The sequence below is a fragment of the Podarcis cretensis genome (genome assembly GCF_951804945.1).
Source record: "Podarcis cretensis genome assembly, chromosome: 12".
Lineage (NCBI taxonomy): Eukaryota > Metazoa > Chordata > Lepidosauria > Squamata > Lacertidae > Podarcis > Podarcis cretensis.
In genome coordinates, this window is record NC_137181.1 from 25,556,878 (window position 1) to 25,568,960 (window position 12,083).

Consider the following 12,083-nt stretch of genomic DNA (forward strand, 5'->3'; position numbering starts at 1 on the left):
AGCCCTGTTCTGCCTTGTGCTTGGAAGGGAAATGGTACTAGCTTGATATCTGTTGCAGAGAACTACCAGTTCAAATTATGGAAAGCTGGTGGCTTAGTCACCTTGCCGGAGAATGACATTCACCCCATCTCCAGTGGGGAAGACAGGAAGGAGGGATGGAAGGCAGTATAAGAAAGGAGAAGTCAGTTGAGCAAACACTACCTCTCTTTGGGAAAACGTGCTCAGAGTTGGCACAGAAACTTCTTCCTTGTCTTTGATGTATATCGCCTTTGCTGGAGGGTCTCATAGCCTGATATATTTAAAGAAGCACTATTATAAAGATATTTACAGTGTTGCCTAAGGAAATATTGTTAACAGGCGACTAATAATAATAATAATAATAATAATAATAATAATAATAATGCAGTGTCTGGCCAAAGAGCAGTGGAAAGTCCTTTGTATCCTACATACTACCATAGTTCCGCATTTAATTTCCTGAGAAACAGACAGAGGGTATTTTTTCCATGTGTTTTAGATAGATGCAGATTTAAACCAGGAAACATGTCCAACTCTGTGCATGACAGTGGTTGGAGCGGATGTTGTTTCCAAATGGCTTTTTGCTGGGTGAACTGTAATACACTGCCCTTGTATTAAAAGTGATATTTCACATGACAGACAGAGACCGCTGGGGGAACTATCCAACAAGAAGTGTGGGTGACCTTTACATTCTGGATCAGTGATCTGAAGGTTATCCAAAAGGTGCTAAGTAGATCTCTCTCTCTCCCCCTCCTTGATCTGCTCCAGCAAAAAAAAGAAAAAGAAAAGAAAAGAAAAGAAAGAAAGAAAGAAAACGGGGTGGGGGAACTGTCATCACTCAGGGCTCAGCAAGGGAAATGCTCACAATTTCTCCGCTCAGCGAGAATTAAAAAAAAAAAAAGTAAGAGGGGGAGGGGGGTTGTGGAGGGAGAGAGGGGAGGAAAACATTTCCCCACACTTGTCAGAGAGATGCCAAACTCTGGGCGAGTGGGATGAGCCGAGCAGATGCTGGGATGAGATGCCAAGGCAGCTCCCCTTTCCCCTGCGCTTTCGGGCGCTTATAAATTACCCCGGCGGCGCCTCTGCCAGCCTCCTCTCGTCGTGGCTGCGCGCGCTCCGACGAGCCGGTGGGCAGCTCCCGGCAGCGGCACCGAGCGGCTCGCGGACCCCGGCAGCTTCAGCCAGGAAGGCGGCCAAGGCGGACGACGGGGAGCGCCCCTCTCTCCTCCATCCGGCTGTGGCGCGAACAGGATTTCCCCGGGAATCTCCGATCCCGCTCCCCTTGCCGAGCTGGTGTAGCTGACTGCTGAAGAGACAGAATGAATGAGTGACGGAAAGAAGGGGTTGGAAAAAGGAGAGGGGGAGAGGTGAAGAAAAAAAAAACCCCGCGGGAAGGCAGCGAGAGAGGCGATCGGGAGGAGCAGAAGAAGGGAACTTGATTCGAGCTGGCACAGGCGGGGGGGAAAAGTCGATCGCCAGCAGCAGCATAAAAGTGTGCGCGGCTCCTCTCGAGGGCAGCAGCGGCGGCGGCAGCCACAGGTGCCCCCGACGGGGAGCGAGGCTCTCGGGACTCGGCCTCGGGGATCGGGCGAAGGAGCCCTTCCAGCGCCCTCCTCCCGGCCGCGAGGAGGAGCACGAGGGCGAGCAGCCCCCTGGGACGCGGGGAAGGTGCCCCGCGAGGATTTCGGCTCGAGGAGGTTCCCGTCCCGCCATCAAGATTTTGTCCAAAAGCAGGCAAGAGGATCGCCCTGCGCTGAGCCGCCTGGTGGGCAGCCGGCGGCGGCTGATCGCGGCCGGAGCGCTGGGGGTGGTCATGGTGCTGCTGCTGGTCATCCTCATCCCGGTGCTGGTCAGCTCGGCGGGCACGTCGGCGCACTACGAGATGCTGGGCACCTGCCGCATGGTGTGCGACCCCTACGGCGGCACCAAGGCGCCCAGCACGGCCGCCACCCCGGACCGAGGCCTCATGCAGTCGCTGCCCACCTTCATCCAGGGCCCCAAGGGAGAGGCCGGCCGGCCGGGCAAGGCCGGGCCCAGAGGGCCGCCGGGGGAACCCGGCCCGCCGGGGCCCGTGGGCCCGCCGGGCGAAAAGGGAGAGCCCGGGCGCCAGGGCCTGCCGGGCCCGCCCGGCGCGCCGGGCCTGAACGCGGCCGGGGCCATCAGCGCCGCCACCTACAGCACCGTGCCCAAGATCGCCTTCTACGCGGGCCTCAAGCGGCAGCACGAGGGCTACGAGGTGCTCAAGTTCGACGACGTCGTCACCAACCTGGGCAACCACTACGACCCCACCACGGGCAAGTTCACCTGCTCCATCCCCGGCATCTACTTCTTCACCTACCACGTGCTCATGCGCGGCGGCGACGGCACCAGCATGTGGGCAGATCTGTGCAAGAACAACCAGGTGGGGCCTGGCGGGGAGAAAGAAAGGGGGGGGAGTCCGCTTTAGGGGTGCAGCAGCAGCAGCAGCAGCTCGGATCGAGGCCAAAGAGGTCAGGCTTGCCATCTGTTTTTGTTTGCCCGCGTTGGTATTGCCTGGCACGATTCTCCTGGTTGGCCAGCCAGATGGAAATTCAACAGGTGAGGCAAAGGCGAGAAGAGCGCGTTTGTGCCAAAGCTGCACCTGTTGAATTTCTGCCGGGGGGAGTTTGCCAGCCCCAAACCCAAAGGAATTCAGAGGAGCGCCGCCTGGAAGTGGTAGTGAGTAGAAGAGAGGCAGCCTCAAAGCCGGGGAGATGGTGAGATTTGGGAAGGTGCCCAGCGCTTAATTCCTAATGTTAAGAGATCTCTTTTGTCAAACTAGCTTGGAGACTTTTAGGAGCTGTGAGTGGTGAAGAGATGGGACTCTGCGTTTATATATACTTTAAGACACTCTTCCTTGTTGGACCTGAAAGTGGTGAGGAAGAGGGGGCGGGGGGCGACGGACAGACAACCCCGGGATCGTTAAAGAGGTCCCGGGGCTCAGCCTGCCCGCTCAGAGGAAGGAGGAGCTGCGAGAGGCTCCCAGGAGGCAGCAAAGTCTGGAAATGGCAAGCAAAAGCCACAGGGATCGGCTGCAGCGTCCTGCTGCCGTTACACCCGAGGCAGCCCGCCAGCTCCGTATGTGCAAAGTACTGAGTAAGCGTCGCTGCTTCCCGAGGCGACTTAAGTTGCGCGAGCTGCTCCCTTCTCCAGGCTGGATAAATGGCAAGGAAGGGCTTTTCCCTCCCCTTAGGAGGAAAGGCTAAATCAGGGAGGAAGCGGTGCACCACGAGCCTGCACCCATCCATAAGACAAATCCACGTGGACGCCTTTCCTTTCTCCCCTCCTCCGCGAGGGAAAACAGCGGAGGCTCCACGGGACGTCCCTAAAAAAGAGCTGCGGCTGGTGGTGGCAACCCCAGGATAGGGGGCTTGCGACCCCCATCGACGTGAAACTCCAACTCCCATCAGCCTCAGCTGGCAGGCCAGGGATGATGGGAGCTGCAGTCTGGCACCCGAGCCTAAGTGGGCGCGTTGGAAGGGGCGGTTCAGTCAGTCGCTGGTGCCTCTGGGGCAGAAATGTTGGCAGAATGAGCCCGAGGGACCCCCGGCGAAGAAGGGCGGGCTGGCCGGCCGCCTTTGGCAGCGAAAGCGCGCCTTGCCCTCCGCCCCGCCTCCCATTAAGTACAGAGAGTGAAAGTGCCTAATTGATGGGGCTCAGTGGACCGTGAGTCGCAAAAAGCAGGCGGGCGCCGGGTCAATCAATTCATGCCGGGGAGGGGAAAAGGAGTCCTGAGAGAGAGAGGGAAACGGAGTCGTGCAAAAGAGGAGCCCCGACCTTCCTGTGGGGGGGGGGGATCCGAGAATAGGAATCTGGGGCGGGCGCGTCCCCACTGGGGCACCCGCCTCCCTTCCCTTCCCGAGGTGTGAAGGCGGCGTCTAGTGGAAACCCAGCCCGCTTGTGTGCCGTCCCACCCCCCATGGTGGTCGTTTCTGAGGCAAGAGAGAGACCCCCTCCCCCCCTCCTCGTTTAACTGGGTCTCTTAATAAACGCTCCTCCTCTCTCCCTCCCTGCCCCCCCCCCCCAGCCGCCTTCTCGGAGTCACAAATGAGCGAGGCCACAACAACAAAATGGGTTTACAAGGACCCAGAGGACGCGGCGCGAATCCAGCCGCGCTCAGTCATTAAGGGCAGAACAACTCACCTCGGGGATTTTGTTGGCCAGGTTGCAAAAAGCGAGGAGAAAGAAAGTAAAGAGCGCGCAGGCGTAGTGTTTGCGTTTGTGGGTTTTTTGCGTGTGTGTGCTTTAAATGGAAATAAAAAAAAAAAACCTGGTATGAAAAGCAGTCCCGTCGAGAAATGCTTCCCCTCTCCCCCTCGCCCGCCCTTCCTTCCTTTCGCGCGTCGCCGGAGGGCGAGGGAAAAGCGCGGGCCTTTTGCTGCGCGCCTTCCTGGTGGCGCCGGAGGGAGAGGGTGGGGATTGTGGAGGGGCGGCTTCCCGGGGGTGAGGAGAAGCTCCTGAGCAGTGGAAGAAGGAGCCGTTTCAAGACAGGGGAGGCTCTCCGTCTGCTCCGACGACGGAGCAGCTTGGAAAGGATCTCTCTGGGGGACCCACCCACGCCTCCTCCAGAAAGGAAGAAAATGGCCGGCGCTGGGAAGGGACTGGCCTCAAGGGAATGGGAACTTTCCGCCCCAGATTCGTTGCTTTAGGGATAATAACCTGGCCAGGGTTGTTGTTTTTTTAAAAAAACTTTTTTTATATATACAAACTCAGCATTCACAGGTTGAGAGAGGGGAGGGTAAATGCTAGAATGACAAGCATAAGTTCAAGATTCATGACGCCGCTGGCACTGCACTAAACATAACTCCCGGCATTACAACCCTATCAATACATGTTTTTATTTACTCAGCAACAAGTCCTACGGTGCTCAGTGTGGCTTACACATGCACAGGGTCGCATAGGGGAAGGAACTTTCCAACCTCTGTGAAGAGGAAGGTCGGTGAAGAGGTCTGTGAAGCTTTAAAAACAACATCATCTTAGCTTCCAAATTTGGCACCCCTTCCCTGCCGCACTTCAAGGCTTCACTAGGCCAAACATTAAAAGATCACACATTTCTATAAAGTGAAAGGCATATATAATCCATTTTAAGTAGTCAAAATGGTGGCACAACTGCCTGCTGCTTTTGGCTTTAAAGTGGCCCCCAGAGATCTGACATACATACCACACACAAACACGCTTGCATTAGTTATTGTCTTTGTAAGCAAGATTGATAATGGCACAGGGTAAGATAAAATGAGTCGGCACATGAGCCTAGAAGGGCTTTGTTGATGCAGAAGTCCAACAGATTGTTTATGGGTGAAAATAAAGTATAATAAACATTACAGATGTATGCACAATCAAATATAAACATTTAATCCTAAAAAACATGTTGTAAGTTTAGAAGTAAGGTAGCTTTTCAAACCTTTATCAGAAAGTATGAATTTTACATTTACTTCTAAATAGTTATTTTATATCAGTAGGGTGCTAACTGCTGTCCAGTAAGCATAGATTACACCGTTTCTCCCCAAAGGGCTTGCTGGTCATTGTTTTCCTATTTACAGCGACTCACCAGACTATAAGGGATTCACTTTTAATATTTTATTTTCATTCATTACTTTATATAGCCTTAATTGTAGGTAGCACAGTGAACATGATTTCACAGTATTCTAACCAAGGTTCCAAAAAAGCTGAAATATGATACTGCGTGTTTGTAGAAAGTGCCTGAGACTGAAGAGATTTTTTTTCCCTGAAAGGCAGAATAATGAAGCTGAAATTGCTGAACACTGGTACTGGGGAATACCAGTGTACCGTAACCAGATGAGAGCTCTTTCAGTCACTTCAGCTTTGTGTTAAACGGCAGATCACAAGATGGAAGCATCAAAGGCTGGTATATTAATCTGATACGCCACTTAACCTTTTGTTTATGGTTTCTCAAAAGCACTGTAAAAATGAAATTATGGGGACATCAGTAGAAATTAATCAAATTAGCAAACACCTGCCATAAATATTGCTTTTAGAGATGAGACCACATTGTTAAACATTAAATACAGCACAGCAAATTGCCATGTCTCACACGTACAACCATCTGGTTCAGAGAAAAAAACTTTAATTTTGGTTATTAAAAAGCATTAATAACACATGCTAGAAATAAAAACAGAACACAGTAGAGTGCATGGCATATTTTTATGATCATAAATATTAAAATAAGCCTGAAGATAGACTAAGTACATAATTCCAGACATTTATAAATTGCTTAATTTAGTCACTACAAACAGAATAGACAAATATTGATCATACAGCTCTGAACTCAGTTTATATTTATTCAGCCATAAGAAATTCTTAAGACATTTTTTTTCAAATTAGTGAGTAGCTTTAGTTTGGGGGACTGTTTGATCTGATGAAGCTGGCAGCTAATGAACTTGGACAATAGAGCTTTCAATCCAAAATATTGGTGGGACTGGCCAAAAAGAGAGCAGGGTGTTAATAGATTCAGCATGGTAATGTAGGAAAGCATGAGTACCGAGAGTGAATATGACTTGCAGGGTTGGGGGTGGAATCATTCAAGAGCAACATTTATTGAATATCTCAAGGACTCCCATGTAACACATTGCCTTCCTTAACAGTTAGCTTAAATATAGAACTGCTGAAGCTATAACATAATTGGTTTGTTTGCAGTTTTAATGTCCCTGTATACTTGTATAACTCAGTGAGGCGAGCCATTGTGAAACTTATGCAACACACACATTAATTGTTTTTAATTTTGAGGCACCTTTAACGTGTGCTGCAATACACATAAGGTTTTCTCTAAGATTCTCCTTATAGGCTTTAAAAAGAAATTACATTGGTTGCCAAACAACAACAAAAGAGGCAGAGTCTTGCAAAGGTAGCACACACATTGTATGGGATCAAGGTTAAGTCACAAGGCATTGTAGCTACACACAAAATGACTGCAATCTGCAAAGTATTTTTAGGAGTTCAATCAATAAATCTTTCAATTCTTTTAGTGCAGACAATGTCCATTGCTGTGGAGAGTGCCCACTGCCTTTACATAGTGTTCATAATGATATATGAAGCACATTTAATGCTAGAGCCAATAGCAAAATAGACCTCGTGCTTTTTTGTGGGGGAGTGGGGAGGATTCATCAGACTGTAACATAAAATGCTACATAAATTCAACGTGCAGCATTTAAATAGTGCATGAATGGAATTTGCACGATAATTTAAGCAGTCTGATTGAATAAAATGCAGACATTGGTTGAACTTAAAACGCTGTGATAATAATTCAAACAAAACCAATCATCCATTCTTCCTCTTTACTATTTGTAATATCAGTAATGATCTCAAAACAGGGTAATTCCTAGGGATGAATATTTCTGGGATTAATGGTCTGAAGTCACCTACTCCTCCCAAGCACCCGTTAACCCTTAGGAAATACACAATTTGATCGTTTTTGCTTTATGAGTAGCCAAGGCAGATCACTTCAATATGTGTCATATTTCTGAAGGTACGAATCCAAAGTAGAATTGCCTAGGATATTATACAGTATATCAGCTTAAATTAGAACATTTGTTAAGCAATTACAAATCTTTTAAGCCTTTCCAAACCTTGCTATATGATGCACAAGAGGAGGTTTTTCCTGCTTCTGTGATTTCTAAGCTTCCTAATACCTACGAGATCTAGCATGGTGAAAAGTCTTATCCATTGTTAACATTTCTGAATTAATGTGGTATCATATCACATGAAAATTTAATTTGAAAACCTGTCATTTATACTTTTGAAAGGCACCTGTGTATTTATTATTTTTTTTACTTACTGTACATTTTTCAATTCCAAAAAGATTTAAAAAATATATATCCAGGAGATTGCATGCCAAGTTATGCATTATTTAGTTTAGGTTTGAAAAAGCACTAAATCACCAGCAGTCATGTATATCTGTGGTGGAATAAGAACAGGCAAAAAGGCAGATGATGTGTTATACTAACATAAATTGCATACAAATAAATAGTTAAATATTTTGCTACTGAAACCAAACTCTTAAGTTTTCTGAACGATTCTGTTAAACTGGTCCATGTGCAGTTCTACTTCAGTGGGCTTAGAATTGTGGCCAGGTTTGTCAATTATATAAAATTAAATATGGCATTCTTTAAAACTCTAAGACACTTACAACTCTAAGCTTGTAGACATGCATAATTAAGAATTCAGGATTTTAAAATATAATCTCAAATTAGAAAAGCTGGTGTGATGTACATGTTCCCTGCATTAGTTCAATTTGCTGAATGGCTTTCAAACTGCATATATTCAATGAATGTGGAGGTAGTTGATTTTGTAGCTTTCTCCTGCTCCTGTGTTGCATCTTCTTCGTACATCAGTTTAAACTCTGCCTTCAACATGATGTAAATTTCATTGATTCAAAGGCATCAAGGGGTGGTTTTATTATATACTTACCCCTCTTGACATCTCTATGATAATCTCATATCCTTTTCTCCTACAATGGGCCTGATTCTGATCACGAGCCAAGCCAACAGGAGTCAAGTGCAATGTTAGACGGATGCATACCTGTTGAATCTGACATGAGATCGAGACTGTGGCTGGCTTCTCTTGCCTCCCCCAACCCCCTCCCTCTGCTTGGGCTCATTAGGTGGGATTGTGCTGGCCCAGTGGAATGCTAGCTTATTCCTTTTTCATTTCATATGTTCACAAGCTGCTTTGAAAAATTCCCCTTTGTGTCAGAAGCAATTTGTCATGCATAGTGGGAGGCACAGTTCAAGGAAAATAAGGTGCAAAGCACACCGGCAAAACACCAGGCCCACAGAACTCAGCATCATGCTCTAACCAACTGAACTATCGCTGCTTGTTTCACAATTCTGTATATTTTGGCTTAAGTCTAGAGCACTGATCTGGTGAAGTGACTAGTGTACTGGTTCTGAACACCTCTTAGCATTACAATTCTTGGGTTGACCTTGGGCCTGTCTGTTTCTCATCCTAACATAAGAAGAATAATCCTCACCTACACTACCCTGAGCTCCCAAGAGCACGGGCTATGCACAGTGCTGGATTTACGTATAAACTAAACAAACTATAGCTTGGGACCCCACTCCCTTGGGGGCCCCCCAAAAAAATGTAAAGAAAAAAACCCTGGATGTACATTTCCAAAATATAAGATAAAAAGCAAATAAAATAAAACCTACATGCAGCAACAGTGTTTTGTGTTGTGTAGGCTCCTATGATCAAAATAATGGGCCCCGCCTGCTAGCCTTTTGTTATGTCCAAATGGCTTTAGATACCTATTAGGTCCATAAATTACCATATAGCATATATTCAACACAAAAAACAGTGACAATTAGTTGTTGACAAAGGACAGCTGGACATATAAAGGGCCCCATTACCTTCAGTAGCTTAGGGTCTCATCAAACCTAAATCCAGCCCTGGCTATGCATATGGGAAACAAATACATAAAATAGTGTTTCTAGTTATTAGAAGTGATTTTGCCAAAGGTTACAGGCGTATGTTGATAGACAGTAGTCATGTATTATTCAAACAAGCTGATGTTGGGTGGCGTAAGTTAAAATCATTTGCTATGGCTGACTCTTCTGCTAGTCTCTGATATGTCAGTAGCCACAGTGGTAAAGGCAGAACCTTTTTCTACCAAGAAGAGCATTGGAGCAAGCCACCCGTGCGTTTCTGTTCCACAGAGCTGACGAGTATTATAATTGCAAACCACATATTCTCATTGTGTTTTGTTTTATTTAGGTGCGAGCTAGTGCAATTGCTCAGGATGCAGACCAAAACTACGACTATGCCAGTAACAGCGTCGTTCTACATTTGGAGCCAGGAGATGAAGTCTACATAAAATTAGATGGAGGGAAAGCACATGGAGGAAACAACAACAAATACAGCACATTTTCTGGATTTATAATTTATGCTGACTGATAATTAAGTGAAACACAAAATCACATTCTTCTAAGTGATGGATTCACGTGGCAAAAAACACAAAATCGACGAATCAAGAATCCCAGAGGATACTGGCCGAGGGACACCTCATTAATGTGGGGCAAAATGCTACCTGACTCACATCTGTACAACCCAGAGAGCGTGTTTTAAAAAAATATAGAGCAAGTTAAACAGATGTGTGATCCACTATCGCCAAAGCAAAATACTACTTGTTGTTAGTGTCCATGTGAATGAAGTCCTATATAGATCACAACTTTTATAGAGGAAAAAAAATCTTTAAAGCACTGAATTATTTCTTCGGCATATATGATACTTTTGGTGTGCTATGATCTTGCTGCTTTTATCCATCCATCAGCTTTGGTACTTGTGACTTACCTGCTAACTATGATGCGTGTGGATCCAACTCATAGTATGTGGTGAGGAATGATTTTACAATAAAAAGAAGATGTAATTGAATTTTTGCTTATTCCCTCTGAAGGAATTATTTGCCTTGTCCTTATATGCCCTTAACTACCTAGAAATAGAAAATTAACCTGCTTCAAGCCTTAGCTCTAATTTAACTGTATATAGGTGCAAGTCAGGGGTTGAAAATGATTGTAGCACAGTTGTGTCTCGTTTTCCATTTTTCTCTGTTGCTCCAGTCCGTTGATTTCTTGCACACATTTTGTAGCTCCAGCATATGCAGAAGGAGTTGCATCACCCACAAGGGTTGACCCATTCATCTCAAGAGAGGGAGCAAATCTGTGTATAAACTCCTTTATGCAAATAATTCTGCTGCCTCCACTGAAGTGAATGGGCAGTCTCTGCACAAGCAAAGGGGCCACATGCACATGGAAGCACTTGCAGTGCTCTGAATCAATGTGCAAAAGAGAGAAAACCATAGAAGAGTCCAGTTCTGTCAAGACAATATATTGCAGTTTCCATTAGGTATATGATCTGGTGTTTTACCTTTGCTTTAAAAACCTAGTCAAGTGTTACAAAGATTTCTTCCCACCATGTGGGTCATCTTTTTGGGGAGACCATACTCTATTTCCAGTGTCATATGCCCACTATCAGCAGTGTCTCCAGGTGCAACATTTTTTTCACAGGCACGAATAACCATTGGCCTATAAGGAAAAACCGTAAAAGTGGATACTCGATGCTGGGGGAGCAAGTGTTGTCCCAACATCTTGCCAAATGCAGACCATTTGCTTTGCCCTTCACAACTTGATGACGCTTGAGCCTGATCCTACCTACATAATTTTCACCTTGTGTTTAATTTCTTGGGCTCCATCCACGCTTAGCTACTGCTGGATGGGAGTGTCTCCTTTATGGTGCTAACACACGCAGCATGTAAGGTAAATACAAACAGGTACAACTGTTTATATAGCTTCTCACACAGGCAGCAGGGTGCCAGTCACACTGCCAATGATCCAATGCAGTCCTGTCTGTAGGGTTTGGTATATTTGCACACATAAAAAACATTTCGTGCAGGTACATGTGTATGTGTGCATATACGGAAAGGGGGCCTTGAGCATAATCTTCTATGCATGTCATCTCAGAAATAAGCTCAAGTATGCATGCATGGGATTGCAGCCTTCATCATGTTAGAATGTGAGAGAGATGATTGTTGGTGCCTGGCTATTTATCAGATGAGTAAACTATTTTTACACCCTAGTTGTAGAGCAAGCTGTCCCAGCATGTGCTTAGGATGGTTTATGCAAATAAACTGTTCCACTGCAGCATCAGAAAAGTCCTACAGTTCGATAGACCATCAATTACATTTAGGATGGTGTTTTTCATGGGCAGAATGCCTTTCAATCATCTTATTTCTGTAACAAGCCTATAAATTAATAGCTATGGAATTAGAAGGTGGAGTATATGATATGCCAAAAGCCACCATCAGAACCCATAGCTAAGTGCTGGAATATACAAGTCCACTAGTGTTAAAGTAACAGTATTTATCATTGTTTATATATCATTTTCCCCTCAAGAAGATCAATGATGTGTGGTAAATCACTATAAAACATAAAACATAGAAAGCAGCAGCCTGATTAAACTGATTTGCCTTCCTAAACACATGTAGTAAAGGAGCCAATTCAACTCATTACACCCTTTTTACCAGTGACACTTGCTCTCTC

The 12,083-nt window shown here is 46.0% G+C and overlaps 1 protein-coding gene across 1 annotated transcript; it reads left to right on the top strand.

Annotated features, from left to right (window-relative positions):
• Positions 1 to 1,346: 1,346 nt before the first annotated feature.
• Positions 1,347 to 11,736, top strand: C1QL3 (complement C1q like 3). Its single transcript, XM_079948379.1, has 2 exons — positions 1,347 to 2,416; positions 9,763 to 11,736. The coding sequence occupies exons 1-2, from the start codon at positions 1,829 to 1,831 to the stop codon at positions 9,940 to 9,942; spliced, it is 768 nt and encodes a 255-aa protein (XP_079804505.1). The 5' UTR covers positions 1,347 to 1,828; the 3' UTR covers positions 9,943 to 11,736.
• The last annotated feature ends 347 nt before the right edge of the window (positions 11,737 to 12,083 follow it).

Excerpts from the sequence above, each read along its gene's own strand:
- C1QL3 (XM_079948379.1), top strand. The coding sequence starts at position 1,829 with ATGGTGCTGCTGCTGGTCATCCTCATCCCGGTGCTGGTCAGCTCGGCG. Across the intron at positions 2,417-9,762 it reads ATCTGTGCAAGAACAACCAG|GTGCGAGCTAGTGCAATTGC; the intron begins GTGGGGCCTGGC and ends TGTTTTATTTAG.